At 39.5% G+C, this 24,461-nt stretch overlaps 3 protein-coding genes across 7 annotated transcripts in view; 2 read left to right on the plus strand and 1 right to left on the minus strand.

The window, feature by feature from the left end:
* vill (villin-like) overlaps nucleotides 1-4,759 on the plus strand; it is a 14,657-nt gene extending 9,898 nt beyond the window's left edge. For 3 of the 4 annotated variants that reach the window (XM_061064978.1, XM_061064977.1, XM_061064976.1), the window contains 8 exons: nucleotides 287-445; nucleotides 715-894; nucleotides 1,010-1,155; nucleotides 1,573-1,717; nucleotides 2,674-2,862; nucleotides 3,133-3,201; nucleotides 3,335-3,610; nucleotides 4,230-4,759. In XM_061064978.1, the coding sequence (XP_060920961.1) occupies nucleotides 287-445; nucleotides 715-894; nucleotides 1,010-1,155; nucleotides 1,573-1,717; nucleotides 2,674-2,862; nucleotides 3,133-3,201; nucleotides 3,335-3,610; nucleotides 4,230-4,343 (1,278 nt within the window). In that variant the 3' untranslated portion in view covers nucleotides 4,344-4,759. The remainder of the gene's footprint in view (nucleotides 1-286; nucleotides 446-714; nucleotides 895-1,009; nucleotides 1,156-1,572; nucleotides 1,718-2,673; nucleotides 2,863-3,132; nucleotides 3,202-3,334; nucleotides 3,611-4,229) is intronic. The other variant, XM_061064979.1, reaches the window with a different exon arrangement.
* Nucleotides 4,760-6,367: 1,608 nt separating this feature from the next.
* On the minus strand, nucleotides 6,368-20,918 carry plcd1a (phospholipase C, delta 1a). Of its 2 annotated transcripts, none has more exons than XM_061064139.1 (15): nucleotides 20,751-20,918; nucleotides 16,322-16,480; nucleotides 12,183-12,411; nucleotides 11,821-11,950; nucleotides 11,477-11,705; nucleotides 11,173-11,374; nucleotides 10,144-10,288; nucleotides 9,884-10,036; nucleotides 9,142-9,291; nucleotides 8,906-9,062; nucleotides 8,670-8,786; nucleotides 8,387-8,565; nucleotides 7,803-7,938; nucleotides 7,507-7,656; nucleotides 6,368-7,241 (listed from the first exon to the last, which is right to left on the minus strand). In XM_061064139.1, the coding sequence occupies exons 1-15, from the start codon at nucleotides 20,779-20,781 to the stop codon at nucleotides 7,150-7,152; spliced, it is 2,259 nt and encodes a 752-aa protein (XP_060920122.1). In that variant the 5' UTR covers nucleotides 20,782-20,918; the 3' UTR covers nucleotides 6,368-7,149. The 2 variants fall into 2 exon arrangements, with proteins under 2 accessions (XP_060920122.1, XP_060920121.1); XM_061064138.1 differs by lacking the exon at nucleotides 20,751-20,918 and adding an exon at nucleotides 19,239-19,433.
* Nucleotides 20,919-23,813: 2,895 nt separating this feature from the next.
* Nucleotides 23,814-24,401, plus strand: LOC132994642 (deleted in lung and esophageal cancer protein 1 homolog). Its single transcript, XM_061065129.1, has 2 exons — nucleotides 23,814-24,008; nucleotides 24,171-24,401. Exons 1-2 carry the CDS (start codon nucleotides 23,934-23,936, stop codon nucleotides 24,399-24,401), a joined length of 306 nt encoding a protein of 101 aa, XP_060921112.1. The 5' UTR covers nucleotides 23,814-23,933.
* Nucleotides 24,402-24,461: the final 60 nt, after the last annotated feature.

Raw genomic sequence — 24,461 nt, forward strand, 5'->3', positions numbered from 1 at the left:
AGTCTACTAACATGTTGGTTCATGTTGCTCCTGCAGCTTACCTGATTGTGCTGAACCCCTATTGCTAAATGTAGGCCTGTGTATTTTGCTGTTTTGATTTTAGGGTTACATTTTTCAAAGATTTCGATATAGGCTACAAATGAATCACCTGTCCCTTATGTCTCAGCTGAATTCCACGACTGTGTTGGAGACGCAGAGATCGGAAACTGCAAACTGTACCAGTAGTTCTAGATTGTCTGTCTCTCTTCTTGTTGTTCTAACTTGTCTCCATGTTGTTTTGAACCAGGGTCGCCACGCCACTAAAGATGAAATCACAGCTTGTGCCTACCAGGCTGTGACCGTTGATAGCAAGTACAATGGAGCCCCAGTCCAGGTCAGGGTGGTCATGGGAAAGGAGCCTCGACACTTCCTGGCGATTTTCAAAGGCAAACTCATCATATTTGAGGTGTGATTCTTCACAAAGTAGAACATGTTATGCTTCATTACACATGCTCAAATGCACAACCATTTCTACATTTGGTTTATGTAGGCAATTGTAGTGGAACATTTGGGGAACTATTATAGATTTTTTTTCCCTCTTAGAAAAAGCAATACAAAGAAGTGATCAGAATAATGCACACATAACCTCTAGAAACTAGAAACTGAAGAAAGGACGTTTGTGTGTGTTTATTATTGCTTAGAGATCATCTGTGTGCACTTTTTCTGTGTCTTCAGGGAGGTACAGGCCGACCTAGTGTAGTCAACCCTGACAAAGGTGCCAGACTGTTCCAGGTGAGAGGGAACGATGAGCTGACCACGAAGGCCACTGAAGTGTCGGCGAGGGCCTCGTCTCTCAACACCAACGATGTTTTCCTGCTGAAGGCCGGCCACACATGCTACCTGTGGTATGGAAAGGTGTGTGTGAAAAAAAGCCACACACGAACAGAATATTTAGAAAATGCAAATCTTACTTTGCATTTTCACACAATCGCGTGTGCATGTTTGATGTCTGCGTTCTCTGTGTCTCCAGGGCTGCAGCGGGGATGAGAGGGAGATGGGGCGAGCCATGTCTGAGGTGCTGTCCAAGCAGAACAAGCGGGTGGTGATGGAGGGCCAGGAGCCAGCTGAATTCTGGGTCGCTCTGGGAGGAAAAGCCCCCTATGCTAGTGACAAGAGGTAACTCAGACAGCCAGCAGCAACATAACATGTTGTGATTTTACTCCAATCTTAAGAGACATCTGACTTTGGCTACTCTGCAAACTCTGCTACTTGTATTTTTTCACCAGCCGATGAGTATTCAACATAGAGCTTTTAGTTCTCTACATATTTTCTTTTTATTCTATACAATAGTAAATAAAACATGAAATGACATTTACACTAAGCTATAAGGACGTGTCCTAAAAAAAACTGGTCCAAAAAGCTTTTTAATCATGTTTTGAGACATTAATAAGCTTACATTTAAATCTGCATGGATTATTCTTACATCAAGGTCAGCAGAATATACCCAATGTCGTATTCCCCCTCACCAGCACGTTCATAAACAGAGCAGATTACACCGCTGTGATGACAGCCAGTGCTGCTGTGTTGTTTCAGACTGCAGAGGGAGGAGCCGGCTTACAGTCCCCGGCTGTTTGAATGCTCCAATCAGAGCGGTCGGTTTAGGATGACCGAGGTGGAGGACTTCAGCCAGAGCGACCTGGACGAGGAAGATGTCATGCTGCTGGACACCTGGGAGGAGGTGAGAGGTCAAAGGAGCTACATTCAGCCGAGAGCTTGAGTGGATGTCAGAAATACAGCCCTTGTGAATGTTAATTATCTATGGATAACAGTTAAGAAGATTGTTTTCCTGATCATTAGACCTATATGAAAATCTGAGAGAATAAAATATCATCCGCAAAGAAAAATGTGAATGGCTGAAATGTCTTAACAAGTTAGTTGTACATGGGAGAGAAACACTTTCCAGAAATAGACCCATTGGATCGTTTGCAGAGAACACACATTAAAGATTATCTTTCAATCTTGGATGTCCAGTAGATTAGAATTCAAGATAGCAACCAGTTAGCTTCCCGCACAAGCATTGGAAAAACCTCCCACCTGCCCCTCTCCCAACCCTTAAGGCAATATTTTTAAAATTATTATAATTTTTACATTTTCTCATAAGCATGAAACAAACCAGATAGCATGTGTAACGAGTGTTCTCTGAAGTTGCTAAGAGCCTTTTTTTTTTTTTTTAATCCTTGGTACTGAGTTTCCCCCTTTTTTCAGGGAGCATGCTAAGCTAAGCCGTCTGTCTCCTAACTTAATTTAAAGGTGCATTATGTAGTTTTGGTAGTGAAATTTGAAAGATGGAGAAGTAAAACAATTCTATTCTGAACTAAATACACAAAATGTACTCAAAGGAAAAAATGGGTCCCTGGAACACTGTTCGGAGCTAAAAAAAGCTACCAGGAGAGTTACGGTTTCACTCTTGTAGGCCCACCAGCGTGTATAGAGTTATGGACATATACCACAGAATCTGTACACTTCTCCAACTTTCACATTTCTCTACCAAAACTACGTAGTGCACCTTTTAGTTTTGGGTTGTCAAATCTGCTAAAAAAACCTCAATCTTTAAAATACTTTTTCTTAAAGATTGTGGTTTTAATGGAACCAGTTGTGATTTTCTCTTTTGTTATCTTTCTTAAATCTTTTCAGATTTTCTTGTGGGTTGGAATATCAGCCAATCAGTACGAGACCAAGGAGGCGTTGAACAGCGCACAGGACTACCTGAGGACCCACCCAGCAGATCGCGACCCTGACACTCCTATCATCTTTATCAAACAGGGATACGAACCGTTGACCTTCACCGGCTGGTTCAATGCATGGGACCCTCATAAGTGGAGCGTGAGTGTTTGATCTCTGTGATCTAAATGAAAGGCTCTAAAGTGTTTCAATACGATGAGGCATAATTCTGTGACTGTACATTTCCATTACATCAACACTGACTATGGACAATAGAAACTAATTTCACATGAACTATCCACTTTTGGCTAATCATTTTAAGAATTGAGAAAGTGTACAGTGTGATATGCGGATTGTTTTTATGTGTTTGTTGTAAAAGATTCTGCATGATTCATTCATTTTCAATCCTGGCTAACCTGATCTTTTGAACAGGGAGGAAACTCCTATGAGGAGATGAAAAACAAGCTGAGTGATGCAGCATCAATCTCACAGATAACTGTAGTAAGTGATTGACTGACACTAATCCTTGCACTAACTGGCTTAATCTACTAATATAACACAAAACCTGAATGTTCTCTAATGCAATAGATAACACCACAAAAAAATGTAATTTATCTATGAATGATGTCTGCAGGATCTGAACAATGCTAATCTCAATAAAAGCCCTGCTGGGATGAGTGGGGGTGGTTACAGGGCTCCAGGGGGCCCCATGAGCTCCCCTCCTGTATATGGATTCCAAGGGAGTGATCTGTCCCCCAGATCCTCTACTCCCTCCAGCCCGTCATCTTTCAGAGGCGGTGACACGTCCTCCCCCTCTGCCAGAGGGTCTGGGACGTATCTGAAGCCAGAGCTTCTCATCAACAAGTCTCCCAGTGAGCTGCCGCAGGGAGTGGACCCCAGCCAGAGAGAGGTGGGTGCACAATTATAGATCTTCTGCTAATGGCACCAAACATGGAAGTAATTATGCGCTGGGTGTTAATAAATGTGTGAATGCTGCAGACGCAGATGGCTCAGTGAAATTGCTTTCACATTGTGAACTCACACAGCTCAGTTTCAAGTCAGGATTTGCCTTAAGGTATGGATTATTAATTGTGTATTTATAGTCCAAATCAGAGTCAATATTGTTTTTTCATTCCAACCGAATAGGCCTCTGAATACAAAATTTAACCTGGCAAAAATGTTTTAATCAATCATAAATGTAAATGTCTTACTATGTAGGTCAATTTTCACCTCTTTAAAGTTGTTTTATGTACTTTTGTGAGTGAGTTTTTGATAGTGTTTTGCTTTTAGATGTCTGCACCAATTAAGCTCATTGTCTTAATATTATAAATATATTTAGTAACTATACAGTTATTAATCAGTAATTAAGTATAAATACAATTATATTTCCATGACTCAACACTGACTGTAGTTCATTGGGGAAGTTGTGAGCATGTTGTATGAAGTCATGTGTCTCCTGATGTAATAACACAAAGTGTACAGAAGAGGTCCTCCTAACTTGTTTTCTGTCCTCTGTGCTCTGATTTTAGGACTTCCTATCCGATGTTGACTTTCAGAACCTGCTTGGTACGAGCCGCTCAGACTTTCATCGCCTGCCAAAGTGGAGGCAGACTGACTTGAAGAAAAAGGCAGGACTTTTCTGAGAGATGTTCACATCTAGATTACACACTTATTAGATCAACCAAACTAATACGCAAAAAATCTGTAAAAAACAAACAACAACCTGAAACCGCATTTTATCTGTATCATTTCATCAGAATTTTTTTTCTTTTACCTTTAACCAACTTTTTCATACATCAACCAACTTTAAGTGATTGAACGAGTAAAAACCTTATCTACATTTTTCTGCAATTCACTCAATATCACGTTTGTGATAAAGAGAAAATTACAATGAAATAGATTGCACTATAAATACTTTAATTTAAACAGCCATGCTATATATTTATGTATTTTATTCATTTTTATGCTGACTTTTATGCCTGATTGAGTCCAGCATATAATTGCAATTTGTATGGCTGAATCACCTATATATTGTGAATAAATACAAAACTTTAAACAAAACTCTGTTGGTTTTATTTAAGAACTAGTGCAAATGTCTGAAAAAGTGACAGATGTGTTGGGACTACGACACTACTTTTTGTGGTAACTATAACAAATATCCATATTCAGTAATTGTAACGCCTCTGGTCTGATTCTTGCCTCTTCACATTGCTTTTTAAATGTGACCTGTATCAGACTCCTGTGAGACAGGGCGCCCTGTCATCAAGGAACAGCAAAATGGAATTTCACCCTTATGTCAACAAGACTTCCACATCAGCAAGGTGTTATAAAAAACTAAATCTACCATAATCCACATGTTATGAAAGCGGTTCTCGTCTGATTTGAAAAGATCAGATTCAATATGACTTGTGCTGTTCACGTTGTGGTTAAACAAATCAGGTCTGAGTCACATAAAAGAAAACCTGATTAAGTCACGAGCAGGCAGCACAGAGGTCTAGCTGCTAATACTGCTGTCTTACAGTGTGAAGGTTGAGATATCAAACTGGAACTGGTGTGTTCTGGCTTTTTTCCACAGGAGCGTGGAGCGTGATTTTGAACTACGGTAATGTACTGGTAAGATTTAGTGGTAAGGACTGCTGCCTCTCAACTAAGAGGTTAAGGGATCGAACCTTGGTTCAGGCCTTCCACTGGGACATCAGAGTCTTCTGGGTTTCTCCAAATGCAGCTTGAATTATGATTTTTGAACTTCCCAAATGTACTGAAATGAAAAGTACAAACTCCCAATAAAAGAAAGCTCTGACAGGAAGCACTGTGGTGAAGTGGCTAAGGCTGCTTTCTGGCAGCCTAGAGGTTGCAGGGTAAAACCTTGGTTCAGACCTCCCTGTGGGGAAACGATTTGTCTGCTGACTTTCTCCAACTGCAGCCGGCACCATGATTTTTGAACTACTCTAATGTAATTAAAATGATAAGTACAAACCCCCCCAGAAAAGCAAGCTCTGACAGTCAGCAGGTTGGTGTAGTGCTGTAGAGACTGTAGAGGAGGTGGTAGGTGGAGCACTTTCTCCAGAGTCCTTCTCTCTGCGACCGCAGAGCCAGCCTGTCCTAATTTAGTCTAGTGTTTCCTGTTTTATTTTGTAGTTCTTTTCCCCAGTGTTTCTTGTCCTGTTACTTGCTCCCTTTGTCTGGTTTCCCTCCATTTGGATTGCCCTTATTGTCGTCACCTGTGTCATAGTGTCACCTGTGTCTGATTATCCCAGTGTCTATTTAGTCTCAGTGTTCTTTTCCTTCTGTGTCAGTTCATACGTATACCTACCCCTTTGCCTTTCTACAACCTGACACAGTAATTCTTTAAAAAAACAAAACTGAAACAGCATTTATCTGAATAATTTAATCAGAATATTGTTTTTCTTATACCATTCACCAATTTGTTCATAAATCAACCAAGTTAAAGTGATTAAGCAAGTAAAAATGTTATCTAGATTAGCTAATTTTCACAACTCGTTTGTGATTAATTAATATTAAAAGTAAATGAATAACATTATAAATACTATAATTTGCTGTATATTTATGTATCTTATCTTTATGCTAATCAATATTGTCACATTGAGCACATTATTGTCATTTGCATCGCTGAATCACCGATATTATGAATAAATACAAAAAAACGTTAAACAAGACAGTGATGGTTTTATTCGAGAGCTAGTGCAAATGTCTGCTAAAGTGACAAACTGAAAGCGAAGATACGGATTTGTTATGGAAAACTGCTGTAGTACATTAGATGACAAAAAAAACGAAATTCAAGTCTGACACAACATACTTGATCAAATGTGTTGAAAAAGATTTGCAGATATTTATAGACAAATGTTGTAAAGCACATTTAGTCTGGTTAAAAATATGGAAAAAAAAACATTGAAAAACATTGCACGAAGGAAACCTGAACACATGCACACAGACATACGTGTGACTCTCTGGCAAAACATTTGCGGTCTGATTATACTGCATTATATTATCTGATTAGTCAAACAAAATATAACACATTAACACAGATTTACTTTTTTTGTGCTTTCTGAGTTTGAGCAAAACATAAGCTAAAGGGGAATGGTAAAACATAAAAATATTATTAAGATTAACAGTCAATAAGTGAACTGGGAATGACACTTTAAATAATGCGCTAAACTGCTCATTCACTGCTCTATCACTCACATTTTTCCATCTTGCTTTGTAAACCTACAGGACCTTTCCAAAAAAAATTTTTTTTCACAAAAATCTAAAATTATACAAAGACTGTGTTAAACAGACAACAGAGAGTCAACCACTTCAGTTTGGCTGATGACATTTTTTTTCCTTAAAAACATTGATCAGTTCTTTTATTTAGCTTTAAAACTGGAGAAATTCCATTCCTCCTAGGGTCTCCAAAGAATACTTCTCAGGGTTTTTCCAAACTGATGCCTACTGAGCATCAATGAGCATGAGATGCACAAATAGTCCGGCTGAGCTGATGATGTCTCCTCTCTTGGTCAGAAGCGGGACGTGTCGATATCCTGGAAAAAAGAGGAGGTGAGTTTTTACTTTGTAAAGAAATTAGAGAAAAAACACTTATACTTGGGAGCATAGTCAGTTTAGTCGTATGATTAACATAAAGACAGAAAGAAAACTTGAGAAACAACAAATCTGAGGTGTGTCTCACCACATAAATCTTCTATCCTTAAATGTAGTTATAACTCTCTTGAACAGCAATACTTGTAACATCTGGATCTAAAGAATTGTTTTTTGAGTTGAGTGCTCCACTTTGCAGGACTTTCCTACCATTCTGTACACTGGTTAGTGGCAGACAGTACTGCCCGATGAGATCATTCTGGGATGTTGAGTCATAGTCTTCAACCACAAATCGCACCATGGCTAGCTCCGGAACATGGATGTCAAAATGGAATTTCTCATTCCACATGGGGTTGAACCCTGCAGGGATGGATTAATGTTCAGTTGGTGCAATTTTTTACATGTTAGAGCTTGTGTCATTTGCACTGAGAAAAACTGAAAACCTACATTAGAAGTGAATCACTTTGTGTCCAATGTCTGCGTATGTTTAAATGTGTTATAGTCACCATTGTTTTCAATATAGTGTGTCTCCTTGCTGCCGTTGTCAGCTGGGACACCGAAGATCTCCACTCTAACCAGAGGGTCCACAATGGACTTTTGTTTGTCCTTGTTGAGCTTTGGTAACTGTTGAGCTGAGATCACCTTTAACAAACAGGGGGCATAATTATGTAAACAACATGAAAAAGTCCTCTGTATAATAAAGGTGTTCAAACTCAAATTCAAAATTCAGATACTGGAGTTTTTTGACCGAAGTGACAGCTGCGGAGATCTGACCAATCGTAGCACTATGGAAAATGTGTTTGTGGGTCCTTTCTTTGTTCGGGTTAGCTCAATCACAGGGTTACTTTAAACACGTTTCAAGGAATAGGTGGTAGCAATGCACCAAACTTCATAGAAATGTTCCAACAAAAGGAAGCAAAGAAAGGGAAACATATTCCTAGCTATTTGTGACACAGTTGTCAAATGCACCCTCCGAAGGATGCAGCCGCTGAATTGGGACAAAGCTAGTGTGTAATGATTCCTTTAACAGCATTCCCAGGCAACTTTAACTCAAATGTCTTCAATATCTAACCTGAGAAAAAAATCTTACCATGACATAAAAGTTCTTCCTCTGTAACCATGGCCCATTGGTAAGTGTGTTGGGATCAAACTGAGAGGACAGACTTCTCTGAAATTCAGGTTTCAGGACGTAGCCACAAACCCCATTTGGCAGAAAGCGACCCTGGTTTATGTGCATCTCCTTTGAGGGAGTCTGGAAGTTCAATGCCACTAAACCAGTTCAAAGATAACATTAAAGACACTTTGATTTTAACAATGTTACTACATTCACTAATAGCAGGATGTCTAGATATGCAGATGATATTGGAGTGTACCTATCTGGCAGCCAACATTCCACATGGGCACTGGGTTGTAGTTTGAGGAATCCGTTCTGGAGCCAGCTGGGTAGATTCTGCTGAGTTTGTCCATGTTGTGATGGATGTAGGCAGTAGCTATGAGAACACATTTAAAATACAATCCTTTAACCCACCTCAACATGCTTTTCACAAACTCACAAAAAACACAACTAACATAGCTAAATGTGAGGCTAAACTGAAGATGATGTGTCTACCTGAAGTCTCTGCCAGGTTGAAAGCTTTAGTTTCCTTAAAGGAAGACATCTCATAGAACTCCTGGTTCTCCTTAGCGTGTTCAAAGCCATTAAAATGAACACTCTTGCAGTAGATGACGATGTCTGAGAGTGCCTTGGCCAGTTTGATTTTGGATTTCTGAAAGGAGACAGGATACTGTTTCGTTAGCTCATTCAGAGATTATAAATCATGTTTAAATTTGACACACTTGACTCACCTTTGGTTTGGGTTTTTGTCCATTGTCCTTACAATCTGCAGCCTCATCCTCCTCAGACACAGTATCTTCATCTATGGTGCTGTTGTTGTTAGAGGCAGCATTCACTTTGTTCAATCGCTTCCCCTTGATGAGGATCTTGCCCTTCAGCTCCTGCACAGAAACATAATAATTTGCATTGTGTTGTAATCCAATTTATAAACTCTGGATACAAACTATTTCTGACGTGTTTTATGTTTTTACTAAATGCAGGAAGGCTTATTCTTGTTCTTTAATGAAAAAAGGACGAGTTAATTGGTCACTCCCCCTCTATACCGCAACTGAGGAAAGAAGAATTCTGTGTGATGCATTTTTCTCCACTGAGTAGTTTTGACGCTGAAAGAGGGCTAGCAGAATCTACAACTGTGCACAAACAATCAATATTCAAGTGGCCAACAATGTCTCTCATCATCTTGTACCAGCTTATTTCTTAAAAAACAACTGGGCTTTAATTCCTCACTGCAATTTGAATTGCTAATTCAATGCAGAATCTAAGAGCGTTAAATCCAATGGTATGAATGCATGGTCTTGAGATTGATGCTGATTACGTGTTAATGGTCCATTTGTTGCTCAGTACTTTTAATGAGTATATTCAAGTTATGGTCACAATAAATCAGGCAGATGTGTTAGGCATTTACAGCTTGTCTTTAAGTACCATAAAAGTGAAATAATATAAATTTGTGAGCTGAATTTAAGGGCCACAAACCTCAGGTGAGGGGAAGTTCTTGGTCATTGTGTTCCCCAGAGGCCTTGTGACCAAAGCATCACCCAGGATGGAGATCAGGTAATGGGCCATGAGCTTCTGTTGTTCCACGGTGCAGTGGTTCTCCAGGGACAGGACCACTGGGTAGTCTGATGTCTGAAAAACAAAGGAAACAACCATTTAGTAAAGGTGAAGCTCAGCCTCTCCACAGCTGTATTAATTGGAAAGTGCAATCATAAACAGTAACACACTATCTGACATACTTTGAAGGCGTACTCTTTGATGGCTCTGATGACGTCTCTGAAGAGCACTTTGGATGTGAGAGTGTAGCCGTGGTAAATAACAGGCTCCCCGTTAGCTCCATCCCAACAGTCCAGCTCCACACAACGACAGCTCTTCATCAGCGCTCTGAAAGGAAAGAAACATTCATGAAACATGCACACCACCAGGATCAATCCTGCCCATTCTGGAAACTTTTCAACCAAGAACTTTCAGCCTGGAGACCGCAACAAATACTCTGCATCATAAAGGTTGAAAAGTCCAAAGAAAAAAAATGACAATCCAAGAATAAATATTAGAACTTGAGAATGGACTTCTTTGTAATATTATAGATATTGTAACTAAATGATGTAGTTACCCGCCTTAAAATCAGTGTGATAAAGTGATTGAGTGAGAAAAATAAGCTTTAATTGCTGCTAAAAACAAACACATTGTCGAGTTGAGATTGAAATTGTTCTTCATTTTAAAATATTATAGTCATGCACCAATGATTTAAAAAGAGCGATACAATCATTAATGCTTTTATGTAGCATGCTATGATGTAAAGGAAATTGGGAATGTGCAAAAAGGTTCTCGAAGTTTTAGATTTTGTTCCATGCATATCCCTTCATAACTGATTGTGACGTAACATTAGGCTGTATTGTTATCAGTGTCACCGTTGTTAAGCTGCTTTACCAGGAGCAAGAAAGTCAACTAACCCAAGTTATGTCTCAGGCTTGCATAAAAATATATAAATCAATAAATCAATCTTATGCCAAAAGTTGTTTCTAAAACGCGCTGTAGGTGCTACTGGAGTCATAAATGCGCAAAACCAGTAAGATTACTGCAGCTTGTCAGTCTACATGGGTCTTTTGCTTCTAACAACACCGCACCTCTACCTGTCAACAAATGCACATTGTCTGTGAGGGGGAGTAGGGGGGGACAGCACTGTTTTGTTTTACAACAGTGTGCCAGCTGATTCTTTTTTTAAAGCCTCTAGCTCCTGTTCACATCACTCTACATTATGTAATTACTTTATGTAGGCCTCTGTGCTGCTGGGTCCTTTGAGTTGGTCTTCCATCAGGTACGTGTTGTGAGAGGAGGACATGTAGTAATGGTTGAGGGGCTGGGTCATGTCCTGATACACGTCTTTGTGGGCTGGGTTGAAGATGGAGCCATCCTCGTGGTGCAGGTACATCAGGAAGCCATCTTTGGTCATGCGATTCTTCTGCTTCGCTGGATGACAAAAGTCAGACAAGGCTCAATGAGCACAGAGAAAAGTCAAAGCAATGATAAAACCCCAGAATATACAAGATTCAGTTATCAAGTTCATCCCACCTGTTTCATCCACCTCGTACTTTTCAATCAACTTGAGGGCGTCCTCCATGGACACCTGCTCCCTCTGCTCATTCAACAGGAAGTTCAGCAGGTCTCTTGCACTCATCTGACCCTCTGTTTCGGCAAAATTTCCATAAACCACATCGATCTCCTCCCGATGCGTCAGCAGGTCATAGAAGTGTTTGATTTCAGAGCCCTCCAGGGAGCCTGAATTGGACGTGTCACATTTCTATACAACATGAGACAGTTTAAGACAATTAATCAACTAAAAGTTTGACCAAGTACACATTTAATGAACGATATATAGAACTTATAATGTATATGTCTATGATAGAATGAATGACCTTGAATATTTCCTCTGCATATGAGTCGTCCACTTCAACATTGACCTGTCGCAGGAAGTGCTTCAGCTCCTTCAGGCTCATCTGGTTGTCGTCATTCTTGTCTGCTTTCCGCATGCAGTTTATGATCCAGCTAACATTTAGATGTAAGGATTTGATTTGAATTTATAACAGTCAAAAATATCTAACTAAGTTCCAGCACTTTTCCACATTTTGCATTACATGTCAACCACCAAAGAACCAAGCAATCAATCTAGAATTACAAGCTCATGTAGGAATGTCTCATTTCAGGAGTGCGCAAAAACGTTTTGGGAAACAAGTACGCAATCGTATTTACCAATTGACTTGTTCTTTATCAAGGATACTGCTCACTGTTCTGCTGGCGGCTGAGGTTCCTCATGGTGGTCATGATCTTCTCAAGGCCGGTCACCCACTGTTTCGCCTCCGGCCCGCTGGCTGCCATCAGGTCCAGATTTTTCTTGCGACCCTTGAAGATGATGGCAAAGCATTGCTCATCTATGCTGGGGTCTGTGTGTTTATTGAGACCCTCAGACTGGCGGCCCATGCGCACTGAATCAATATCATCAATGGAGACTGTTGGGAGAGAGGAAGTTGGTAAGTAAAGGACTCAAGGACCTGTTTGGTAATAACTGGAGTCTGCAGATGTAAACAAGAATGCACTTAGAAAGAAGCCTAGACAGCTTTGACCAAAACTAAAAAATTATGCAGCACCCAAAGACACGCTTTGAAACCCTTTAAAATGTGGACTTTATCATGCAGCATCCCATCCCATCATGGTCATTAATCACAAGTTCATAAACTCTGAATTACAAACAAAAATATAATATCAACTAAATAATCTATCATTATAAATTGAATGATGTGTACGTTTAAACATTTTTACACAACAATATTAATATTAGGGATAGTCCACATTATCCAGAAAATACTGTAAGCTTCATTGTTTACCTGGAATTCTTAATTTAATCAGCTCAACTATTTGTGTACATTAAACATTAAAATATCTTCTTTTTTTTTTAGATCCAGGCTCCCAATATTTTCTCAATTGATAGTCTAGTTTTATTTAATAATCATAACCATACAGTAAATAGATTTTTGGTGGATGTTGTGGCACAACCAGAAAGTATCTGGTAGTCTTTTTTAGCCCCCTGACCGAAAGCTTGATCATTCTTCCTTGGAGCAGTCCTTTTGTGAGTCAGCCGACCTTCAGTCAACATCATTTCCACAACTCAGAGTACCAAATAAATGTGTATCTTCTTATCTTCAGGAAGGCCTTTGTTTCTGTTTGGCAGCTCAGTTCTGTGGCCTTCACTTAGCAGACACAACGCAATAGATAAAATGAATATAAATAATCAGCCAGAACAGCTTCCTCAGGAATATATCTTGGTCATTAGCTGCCTAATGCACCACTACTCCAACTTGGTTAGCTAGCTTCTAACTTTGTTTCTCTGCGCGTTGGTGATAGGCAGCATGCTGTGGGTAAATTAGAGCTTTTAAACGGAAACAGCTGACTGTAGAAGGAAATAGGGTTCATGCCATGCAGTGACAATAAAACCAAACAGTAACATTGAGGGCTGTGAAACCAAAAACAAAGAAAGCTAAAACACTTCTTAAAGCTAGGTTAACAGCAGAGTGTTATGTCACAACTCGCTAGAGACGCCTTTCACATCACATGTTGCCGGCTCATTGTTGATGTATTAATTAAGTGTGTCTTTAATAGGATTAACACTGTATACACATTAACTGAAAATATGTTTCATTGAGATTAGGGATACTGATAAAACAATGAGGCCTCAATGAGCAGTTTTGGCGTCAGAGTCCTGAGACTTCGAGATGGTCTCTCAGACATTTTTGGTTGTTGTCTGTAGAACCACACAAACACATTCCATGAAGATTTGATTACCACACTTAAAAACAATTTGAGGCAATCTGGATCTCCTTGTCTCGTGCACACATGTTCTTATTAACTACTAAGACTGACAACGCTTCCACTAAAAATGCTGCAACACAGAGCCAGACACAGATAACATACACTGATGGGGGGAGGGGGGGGGGGGCAGTTTAATGTCCAGGAAAACGTTCACGGCCTGCCATGATCTATTCACACTAAATGGCCTGCCCTTGTTACAAAACCAAAAGACCACAGGCTTAGCTAAGAGGCCATATGTTGTAGCAGGGTTACAATCACAGTGTTCTGCCCTTTACATCCCAGAGTTGGGGCGTCGCATAAAGAGTGAGCATTGTTCATGTGAGAATCAGAGACTATCTAGGGAAGGATGAATCTAAAGGTCAGATTGCTCGAAGAGAATAACACGACATTGAGTGGGCGGCAAGCTGAAAACACACCCAAGGCTTAGTGAAGTAGGCTACACTCAGCTGACTACAGGTCGGGTGAACAAAATACCTAGGAGGCACCAGACAGAAGAGGAGTGTTTGTTTAATCTGTAGATGTACATTATCCCCAGCTAGATAGGCAACTGTGGAGGAACTAGTTTGCAAGTTTGGATCATTTTCAGAGAATCCATCTGGAGTGCCGAAACCACAATGTCCAAGTCATGTCATCCGTGTCACGCCAGCATTGCTTGAATACCAGATGAAATTTCACACAATGAGATTATTGTGTGAGCCCTGGCAAAGTTGATGCTTCTCAAACTCCTTTCTTCAACGGGAATACGACATTTAGCAGTAAAAAAGTGTGTTCCCTGTGAGGTGGAGCGCTAGTTAGCCATGTTAGCGTTCAAAACTTAATGTTTAACTTGCTATTGGAGAGCTAATCAAGATCTGACAATTGTAAACAACAAAAACGTTTTACTAAATGCAAAACACCCACAAATCGTGTGGGATACAAACCCACAGACACTGTTTAGTCAAATTCTGATCTGATAAGTCTGCAGATATTAATACAGTTCAATGCAGTAACCATACCCTTTCTCAATGTGACAAAAACTTAGTCAGATGGTAAAACCACAAAGGTTTCTAATGAGATCTTTCTGGAGGAATGCAGATCCTTTGAAATACATCTCAGTTTCTCAGCCTGACAGTTTCATTGTAATCTGTGTGTGGGGATGTTGTGTAGTGGAATAGCCGTCATATGTGGGAGTGGGGTAGTGGTGGAAAAACAGACAAATAAAACAGAGCTTTGCGGTCTATTTGGGACTGATGAGAAGGGATTTAGAAGAGTATAGGCTTTATCTCACTTAGTTACAGAGCGTGGACAAGTAACAGGCACTGACAACACCAAGCCTAAGGCCCAGTGTCCACCTAGCGTTTTTTTTCTGAGCGCCAGCGTCTTTTTTCAGTTGTTTTCAATGAGGGGAGAGTGTTCGCAGCAGAAAATATACAGTAGATACCAAGAATCAAAAGGGAACTGGTAAAGAAAATCATCAAGTGATATCCAGCACTGCATATATTTCACAACGAGTCCAGTCCAAAAAACACTAATGGTTTTATAAAAGCTAGAATTGCACAACAGTTTTTCAAAAGGTTTTCAATATGATTAAGATACACTTTATCTTCAACAGAGGACCTCCATTCAGATTAGCAAAAACTTAAAAAAAATAAAAAGCAAAGAGACAGAGAAAAAATAAATCCCATTTATCAATAAAGACAGCAGAGGCAGTATTAAAATCCTGGGAAACAGAATGACTAAATCTTATGGGTCTGCTCGCTAATAACAAGCTTAACTCATTGCAGCACATAAAACTCAAACCAGACATGGTTAAAACAATACATGCTGCTCTCCCACTCTCTCTTACCTCATGCCAAAGTACTTTAGAGCTGATTGGTAATTGCAGATTGCTAAAGCCCACAGGAAGGCAATAAAGCATGCAGCTTATTTCCGTAAAAAAGGGAACGCCTGCAAACTGGAGGCCCATCTCTAGGCCGGTTTGTTAAAAAACAGCTTTGACACATGAGCGTTCACACGACCGCTTCGCTCCATATCAACTTTGTGTGACTATCAACTGTCTCTGTATGGGGACTATAAGAATACTGCTGTCGCTCAGTGTTTGTTCAAAGCTCAGGCGGGGGGCAGAGGTTATCAGGCCTGGTAGCTGCAGCCAGGATGCAAGGGAGTTAGAGCTTCCAGAGGCCCAGAGGATGGATTAATACATTTACATCCTTACAGTGAATCACTAAATAATAACATCAAGAGAGAAATATTCTCTGACACAGACAAACACAAAAAAAGTAAGGATGTACTCAAGTATTTTCCATTCTGTCTTTGGCATCAGTTTCTTTATGAGTAGTTTCTATGTGTTGTGTTTGTGTATGTTCCTTATATCAAGAGGATAATATTGAGATCTGAACCCTAAATTGACAGAATAAAAGCAAAAGGGAGTTGGATCAGCAAGTCAAAGTAGAATAGCTTACAGATGTATTCAGACCATTTTTGTGCATCATGTTTCTTAAATGTCATTTTGCTCACACACAAATACAAAATCTGTCCAAACACACAAGTAATGAAGTTGTGGATTATACTCACAGGTTTGGTTTTTCCTGAATGGTTTGCCGGACTCATGCCAAAACGTTTTGCAGTCTTCCAGCAATTTGAAGAAGCGTGCCTTCTTCCAGGACCTGGAGCGGATCTTCACCAGCTTCCCGCCATCCAGCAGGAACTGTAGATCTGGATCTCCCTCCAAACCTGCAAGAATTGGGCAAGGAAAGAGAGGTCTTATAAATACTGAACATTTAGTTATGACATTTAGTCTAAAGCAAAATACATCTTTTTTAAAGGGATTCTCCAACTTGTGTTCAGTTGCTTAATGTTGGGAAACCGACAAAAGACAATTTAAAAACAAACAGAAATCACCCATAATGCAACATTGGTATCTATTTTCCAGTTCCCCCCCCCTTCCTCCCCCTTTAAAAACATGTAATGTTTGTTTTACAGTATTCAAAGGCTGCTCAGTCTGCTATAATCTAAGTGTCGACTGCATTTTGTGGCTGCAAGTAACATCTGTTTTCAAAAGTTTCTTTTCAATGGAATTAATCCGATTATTTTCCTTGTTGATCGATGGGTGCCCTGTGCACAACCGTTCTACTCGTCCGGGGTGCAGCTTGAGCAGGAACAGACAGCAGATTCTTTTCCTATTAATCAATTACTCGATAGAATGTTGCAAAAACAAACAGTAGATATTCAAGACACTGAAACCAGCAACTGTTTGACTGTTCTTTTTGAAAGATGACTGATAATTATTAATTATGATAACAATAATGGCAGTGTTTCCCCTACCATTATATTAGGGGGGCGGCCCGCCCCCCCTGAAGGTCGAGTAAAAAAAAAAAATATATATTATTATTATTTTTTATTAGATTTATTTTTGGGCTTTTTGTGCATTTATTGTAGGGATATGATAGTGGATAGAGTCGGAAATCAGGGAAAGAAGTCATTTAAGGATACCTTTCCGATAGAAAAGGACAGCTGTCATTAAAAGTAACACCTGAACACCAAGATTCCTTCAAGTGTTTGTGTCGTCGTGTCGGCATGTCGGCTTGTCCCCACCCCCCCAGCGCTGTAAACCTAGGGGAAACACTGAATGGGAATAATGATAAGATGTTTATCATAACAGTATTAGTTTCTGTTGATGAATTAATTATTCATTTCAGCTCTTCTGCATGTAATTAGACCAAGCTTGGATTTCACCAATCTCTTAACCCATTCTCCTTAACTACTGACTCAGACATTTCTGTGTAAAGTTAGCGGCAGGGCCCTTTAAAAAACACACTTTAAGTCCTGTTATAACCTTAGTTTAGCAGAAGTAAAAGTATAGGGTTACAAAGGATCATTCCTTGCTTCATCTTGCCTAGAAACACTGTGATCATATCAAACATGTTTGATTTCGTTTGCATGGTCAGCAGATAAAGGTATGAGAGTTCATCAGCGTGCAATAAAATGTTTCACAACAGATGAGCCGTGCCAGCATCTTATCATTCAGGCGATGTAATCTACTGTTCATGGATTTCATGGGAAGGGTGCGTGACATGATTCATAATTCATGGACAACGCTGCAGGAGTCCACAATAGGCTCACAGGACGGTGTTTGGTTGATTTGTTTTCCATTTGTGCTAGTGTGTCAGTGGATGTGGGTGGGACTTTGTACACTGTTTTCTGTTACACAAGCTAGAAAATGGTAGTTAAATGTAATAACTGTGCAGAATTGGTTATTACCCTGTACTAACAAAGAGAGAATAACTGATGTCCTCTGAGGGCATTTGAGGATACAACATTTACAACAACTCAGCAGGGACATGTTGTGGGCAGGACCACGCCATAACAGACATTTTTTCCCTCGTCTCACACCACAGACTCACAGAGGCCGTCTATGAGCTTCTCTGCAGGCAGGGAGGGGGACTCCAGAGTTTGAACACTACCTCTGCTCAGTCCGGCTTTCTTTCCACGGCTTTAAACATCAGCTTTGTCATTTACTTTTCAATGCTTTTTTTTTTACCGTTTAAAGGTGGTACGCTTGCCAGCTTTATGTTCAGAGAAGAGTCATAGGCCTACATATGTGTCACCCTCATAGCACTTCTCAAACCTTAAACATGACTCATACTGCACACATGTTTTCCTTTTCCTTGTTTTGCAGAGTAATGAGTTTCAGATGCAAGGCAGCATAAGAAATGATCTTGAACCTTTAGTTTATCTGCTCCACCCTGCTAGATGAGACACGCTAGGGCAAGAAAATGGCAAAATGTAGGTTAAATAACAAGGAGGGAAGCCCTAAGGGGAGTGGGTAGTGATAAAGGCTCACACAAAACCTAAAAAGGAGTCAGTGTCCTGTATGAGGGTACAAAGTAACTCCGTTTTTTGTTTTGTTTTACTTTTCAAAATTGCACTAAAGTCCCCCTTAATATGATCCTAACAAAAAATAGTGGAACCAAACAAAGTGATGGTAATAGACTTTGTTTATTCATGAAATAGTTTATAAATAAAAGGTTGAAGTGAGAGTTGCACTGCTAGCCTCCCTCATGAAAATGACTAATAAGTTATGACTCTTTACTGCTACCACTCTCTGCACAGGGAAGTTCCACTCAAACCAGTACGGTTTTTTTTTTAAAGTTTTCATTGCTTTTCTGTGTTTGTCCCTTGCTTTAAAAAAAAAAAAAAAAAAACAGTCAGGACATGCTCTCTGAGTTGTCATCATAGCTAAACGAAAGAATTCACCGCCTCCAGCGATGAGGACACCTTCACTGTCTGCCCAAACACTGCGCATATTTAGTATCACAGCAACACAAACACACGACGTATCCTTTGAGGTGTATCTGATTTACACTGAACAGATTAAGATCTTACAAAATCCGAGTTATCAAAACATTATGTGCGCGCGCCTGCATGTTGTGGCGCGCGTCATTCTGCTCAGGCACATTTGCACCTTTTTTTGGGGGGGGGGGACACTTACCTAGGCGTTTTCCGTTCTCCAACGCAACTTTTTTCATCTGCTCCTGGAAAGCCTGTTCCTCGGATTTCGTCCTTTTTGGACGTTTATGTAAACAAGACATTTTGGAGTAACTTTAAAAAAAACTGCTAAATATCCAGTAGAAGTTGAATCTGTCCTCGGTGTGGAAGAGACACGGGCACCACGTAGGCTGGTTCCCCCTCATGGGGCGGGTCTAAACTCATCTATTGCTCTGTTATGACTGCAGTTGTGACTGTTCACAGCTGTGCACGCGCTAGTGAGGACTTTTATGTATACTTTTGAGATGAAGGGCTTCTGTGTTCACATTCAGTCTTAAATGTTATTGGTTAATTGAGGTTAAAAGATTGTCACCATGGGATTGGCTCCAAAAATACATACATGAATTTAAGAAAGATGTCAGTGAAAACTAATTTCAATGAGAAGTGTCACTCTGAATATGATTTTTCCTTACATTAAAAACATAAAAGAACATGGTAGGCAACATTGTAACGTTAAATGTATGTTGAAAAAGTATTTTTCTCTTTAGTATGGTCTTTAGATGCATAAATGGCTGCTGTGTGAGATACAATATCATTTGTGGATTGAAATAATATTTAACTTGCCATGCTGTTGAGCTGTGAAATAGCGCCACCTCATGGGGGATTTGTATAAAAGTGATTTGACTGTCCTGTTTGAAAATGTGTATTTTGAGATCTCACAATCAGGTGAATTAAAATATTTCCCTGTTTTGATTGTTTTAGTGAAATATATATATTTATTATCATACAATAGTATATATTTTTTGCTACCGTAGTGTATATATTTTTCTTACATGTGCAATTTTTACAGTTAAGACTGTGCAATATTTATTTATATTTTGTATTCTGGCAAGATACTTTTTTTTACTGTGCAAAACACGTTTATATTACCTCCTGTAAATACTTCTACACACTCATTGCACATGTTACCTGAAGTTGTTTTTGTTGTTTGTAGCTGTGAATGCCTGTATGTGTGTGCAAGGTGAAGCTTTAATAATTTTGTTGTACAATTGTATAATGACAATAAAGGCATTCTATTCTATTCTATTTTTTTATTAATCAAAGTTTTTATTAACTTTAATCATTTTCCTTAAATATGTGTGAGTCATAGCTGAAAGTTTTCCATTATAACCTAACCAGACAAGTATTCTGACTGTGGTTAGAATTGACACCTGCATACATCACTTTACTTTCATAGACTTGATCTTATTGCAAAAACAAACAAAACCACTGCCCTCACCCGGATTATTCAGACCGCAAATTTGCTTTCAAGGTAAACAAGAGAGCCGCCTGTTTTGTGTCAACTCCAATCATGACATGCATGTTGTTGGGTACATCTTGTCCGATGAATTCGTTTTTTATTTGATTTTGTTTGAGGTGAAATTCAGATAATACAAACAGTAAAAAACAAACTCCAACAAATGAAGAACAGTAAGTTGGGAAAAAAAATCAGCGAGTTAAGAAAACACCAACTCACCATGGGATCCAGCTGTTCCATTGTGCTCCATTGGGATTCCAGTCAAAATAAATCACTGTTTACAGAAATAGGATCCTCCAGGGTCTGTGTTGGCTTTACAATTTGATCTTTCAAGACCTTTTGACTCGTCTCTTAGTCCATTGAAGGGAAAAATCCAATCTGTGTCCTCCAATGAGCCGACACACTCAAAGCCAGCTCTTTTGAACCCTCAGTCCACACCCACTGCAACACCGGTCTGACTAGTACAACACCGTGTTTGTCCTTGTGACGTTCATTCAGCTGCCTGTCTTTGTCAAACAAATATCTGGCTGGAATTCTGCTAAAAAAGACTAAACATAAACACAAGATCTAATGCAAACCCTGTTAAGAAAAAATGTAATCAAGACTTTACGTTTTGAGCATTAAACCACTACTGGTGTTCTATAGGGCTGTGGCATCTAAAGTGTGCTTTGATTTGTTTTGGGTGTTGCCCTTGTTGGGTAAAGACTTGCAACTTATAGTTGGAGGCGTGTTCTTGCCTCACCCCTCTTTCAATGGATACTTTGCTTTATATGGATACTTTGCTTTATATGGATACTTTGCTTAAGACATGATGTCTTAAGTTGATTTTAAGACATCACTTCCTCTTTACATGATAGGCATGTTGCAGCAGCTAAAGGCATCAACCCTATGTATATATTTCAGCATACTGTTTTGCTGATGATTGATTCCAACAGAAAAAAGGTGGAGCCGAATTTCGAGCTAAATAAAGAGGTTATTTGGAATGCCTCGCTCATTGTTAACACAGGACTGATCCAAAATGATGGACAGTTTATGCATTTTGTTTTTGTCCTTATATGGATACTTTGAAATTGTAGTAGATAAATAGTGTTCTTCCACTAGATGCAACAAGCTCCTGTTCATTATCAGAATGTAATACATGAGAACGTGGACAATTGTCTCTTTGTGCCTCTCAATTATCAGTGTCTGCCAGTCTGTTCTGTCCTGTGAACTCTTGCACTGGGGCAGCTCTGTCTGGCAAACCACGAGGCACAAAATGAGCCCAACAATCCCCTCTTTGAAAAGCCCACTGGAGCTTCACATGAGCTGATCAGCACAGTCCAAAATGTTGTTCATGATGTCTCTGGAATCTTACCAAACCAAAATCCTTGACTTGAGTATTAAAGTTTGTCCTCACACAAGTTTTTCCAGTAACTGTTTGCACTTGGGCATTTTACAAGGACAGCTAGGTATTATCTCAAGTAGCTGTGTAGAAAATAAGTAGGCTACCACAGGCAACAGAGAGAATGTAACAGCCACACAATGCACCTTTAGTAGAGAGTAGACTCAGGCTCATGTCAGTGTTTCAGATGAGAGTCAGAACATGTGCCGAAAATCAAAAATCCTTAAAAATGTTTTGAGCTATTTTCTTTCATTCGCTAAACTGTTTAATTAATTGTTATACATGCATAAATGCATCAGGTTTGGAATGATCATTCAGCCAATATTGTTTTTACTCCTCTAAGCTATGCTTTTTTAAATTTGAATATGTGTTCAACACTCATGGGTTTTACATTTATGCTTATTAACTTAATTCACATCAGCCCCGCCAACAGAAAAATGTAGCCTTAATAGTAGCCTATGGATCAATAGTTTAAAAGTTGTCTTCAACTGAGAAGACATAATAAAAATGTTGAATAGATTCAGATTTTCTGACTTTCTTGACTTAAGTTCAGACAATAACTTTTAATTTTTTTAAGAAAATATGAGTTAGATATTAACATAGGCTTATATAGGATAGGATTATATAGACTATTCAGTTAATATTTTTGCTCTGTATGAACTATACAACATAGGTGTATAGCATTGGAGCTACGCGTACAGAACTCAGAACAAAATAAGGTAGAACATAATTCAGGTAACTCTGTTGGGATAAACCTTGTTTAGTCCTTGATGTGCAACAAAATATTTCCCAGAGCTCGAGGGCGGAAGCAACTCCAACCGTTACCATGGCAACCACATGTACACAAGTGTGGCGGAAAAAAAGCTACGACCCGTAAACTAAATTCAAACTTATCAACTTCCAGAAGAGCTAGGAGAAGTGTATATATTTTTTTTTTTTGAAGGTTAATGGTTCGTGAATCTTGTCTCGCTAACTCTACGTTAACTTTACTTTGTAATACATTTAAAACATTGCCTGAGTGGGTCGTTGGTTTTGTACCATGCTGGAGGAAACGGAGACCGGGAAAACATCGCGGGTTGATCCGTGTGTGTGCAGTCACAGACCCGCTTCAGGAAAAACACAGGTAATATAAACACCTGCTGGTTAATAACAACAGACAAGAAACATAACACCATATTCCAAGCAGCTAAACCCATTCTCTTTAAATTAGGACATTTCTCATGTGTTAGCAAACACTTTCAAGGACCTTTACACGAAAAGCATCATTGGGAAAGACATATTATCCAACCTCATCAAGACAAAGAATGAACGCAGCAGCTACCATGACAGATATGTTAAAGAGCTCCAACAGGTAACAACAGCATGCTTGCATTCGCCACTATTCAATGTAAACAGAGGAAATATTGCCATCATTTATGTTTTTTTTTTTCCAATCACACAGGCTCATACTGAATATAGTCTTTGTATAAAAGAGGCTGACACGCTTGAGAGTCATATAATTGAAGCAAGAGTTCGGGCTGCAGCAACTGAGAGCCAGGCCTATGAGAGAATGAAGGAGGAGATGGGAGAGTTAAATGACCATCAAAGCCTCCGAACAGGTGATATGGAAAGAATATTATGAATGAACTGTTTTAATTTACAGAATACTTGTATGGATACACAAGGAGTGTTAAAGGATCTTTAATTTATGTTTTTCTTATTTGTTTTTTTTACAGTTGAATCTGCTTTTTCATGGTGTGTGGACAACGATCTCCTGAAAATGAACAACCTGATTTCCCCAAAGGACTACTTAACCAAGGAAAAACCACATGCCAAAGCACCATCAACAAGTACTCTTTGGGAGTCTTCAATTCATTATTTATGTCTATTTGTTTTTTGGTTCAATATCTCACATATTTTTTTCCTTGTCAGTAAAATCCAATCCTGCCCGGACCACCATCGCCTACACCCTGCATGTGTCCAGGGAGCCTCAGGATGACGGATATAGTTTAATTCCTGGTCCGGAGAAGTCTGTGCAAGAAATGAGCGAGTCAAATATCACTCTGCCATTTGAATCCTGCTCAGATACCCCAGAGTGGAGCAAAACTCCCAAAGAGGTGAATAATCAGAAATGTACACTCTTTGTTAAGACCATAAATGCCTTATGCACAAAATATCATGAATTTCAAATCTTCTTCATTTGAAAAAACGGACGGCTCCCCTGTTAAAGGTTGAGACTCCATGCATTGTGTATTGTGAGTGCTGTCATTATGTTTCAGAAGCCAAACCAGACCAAACCCAGACCAAAGTGGAAGGGTGAACCAAGCGCAAAGGATCGAGAGGAGGGAAGGGAAAAACTACAAAAGCTTAAAGAGCAACACAGCTTCCTGCGTAATCCTCGCTTTCTTCCTCCAAATGCACAGCAGGGGGGCACGTCTCTCATCCGGCCCAGAACCAAAGTCGGGAAAAAGGTGCACATGGGGAAAAAGATGGAAGAGCACAGGTACTAGGGAGGCCCTTTCTGTCATAACCCAGTACGATGCGTATCATAGAGGCAGGATGTTGACATA

Source organism: Labrus mixtus, chromosome 19 (assembly GCF_963584025.1).
Source record: "Labrus mixtus chromosome 19, fLabMix1.1, whole genome shotgun sequence".
In the NCBI taxonomy this organism is placed as follows: Eukaryota; Metazoa; Chordata; class Actinopteri; order Labriformes; family Labridae; genus Labrus; species Labrus mixtus.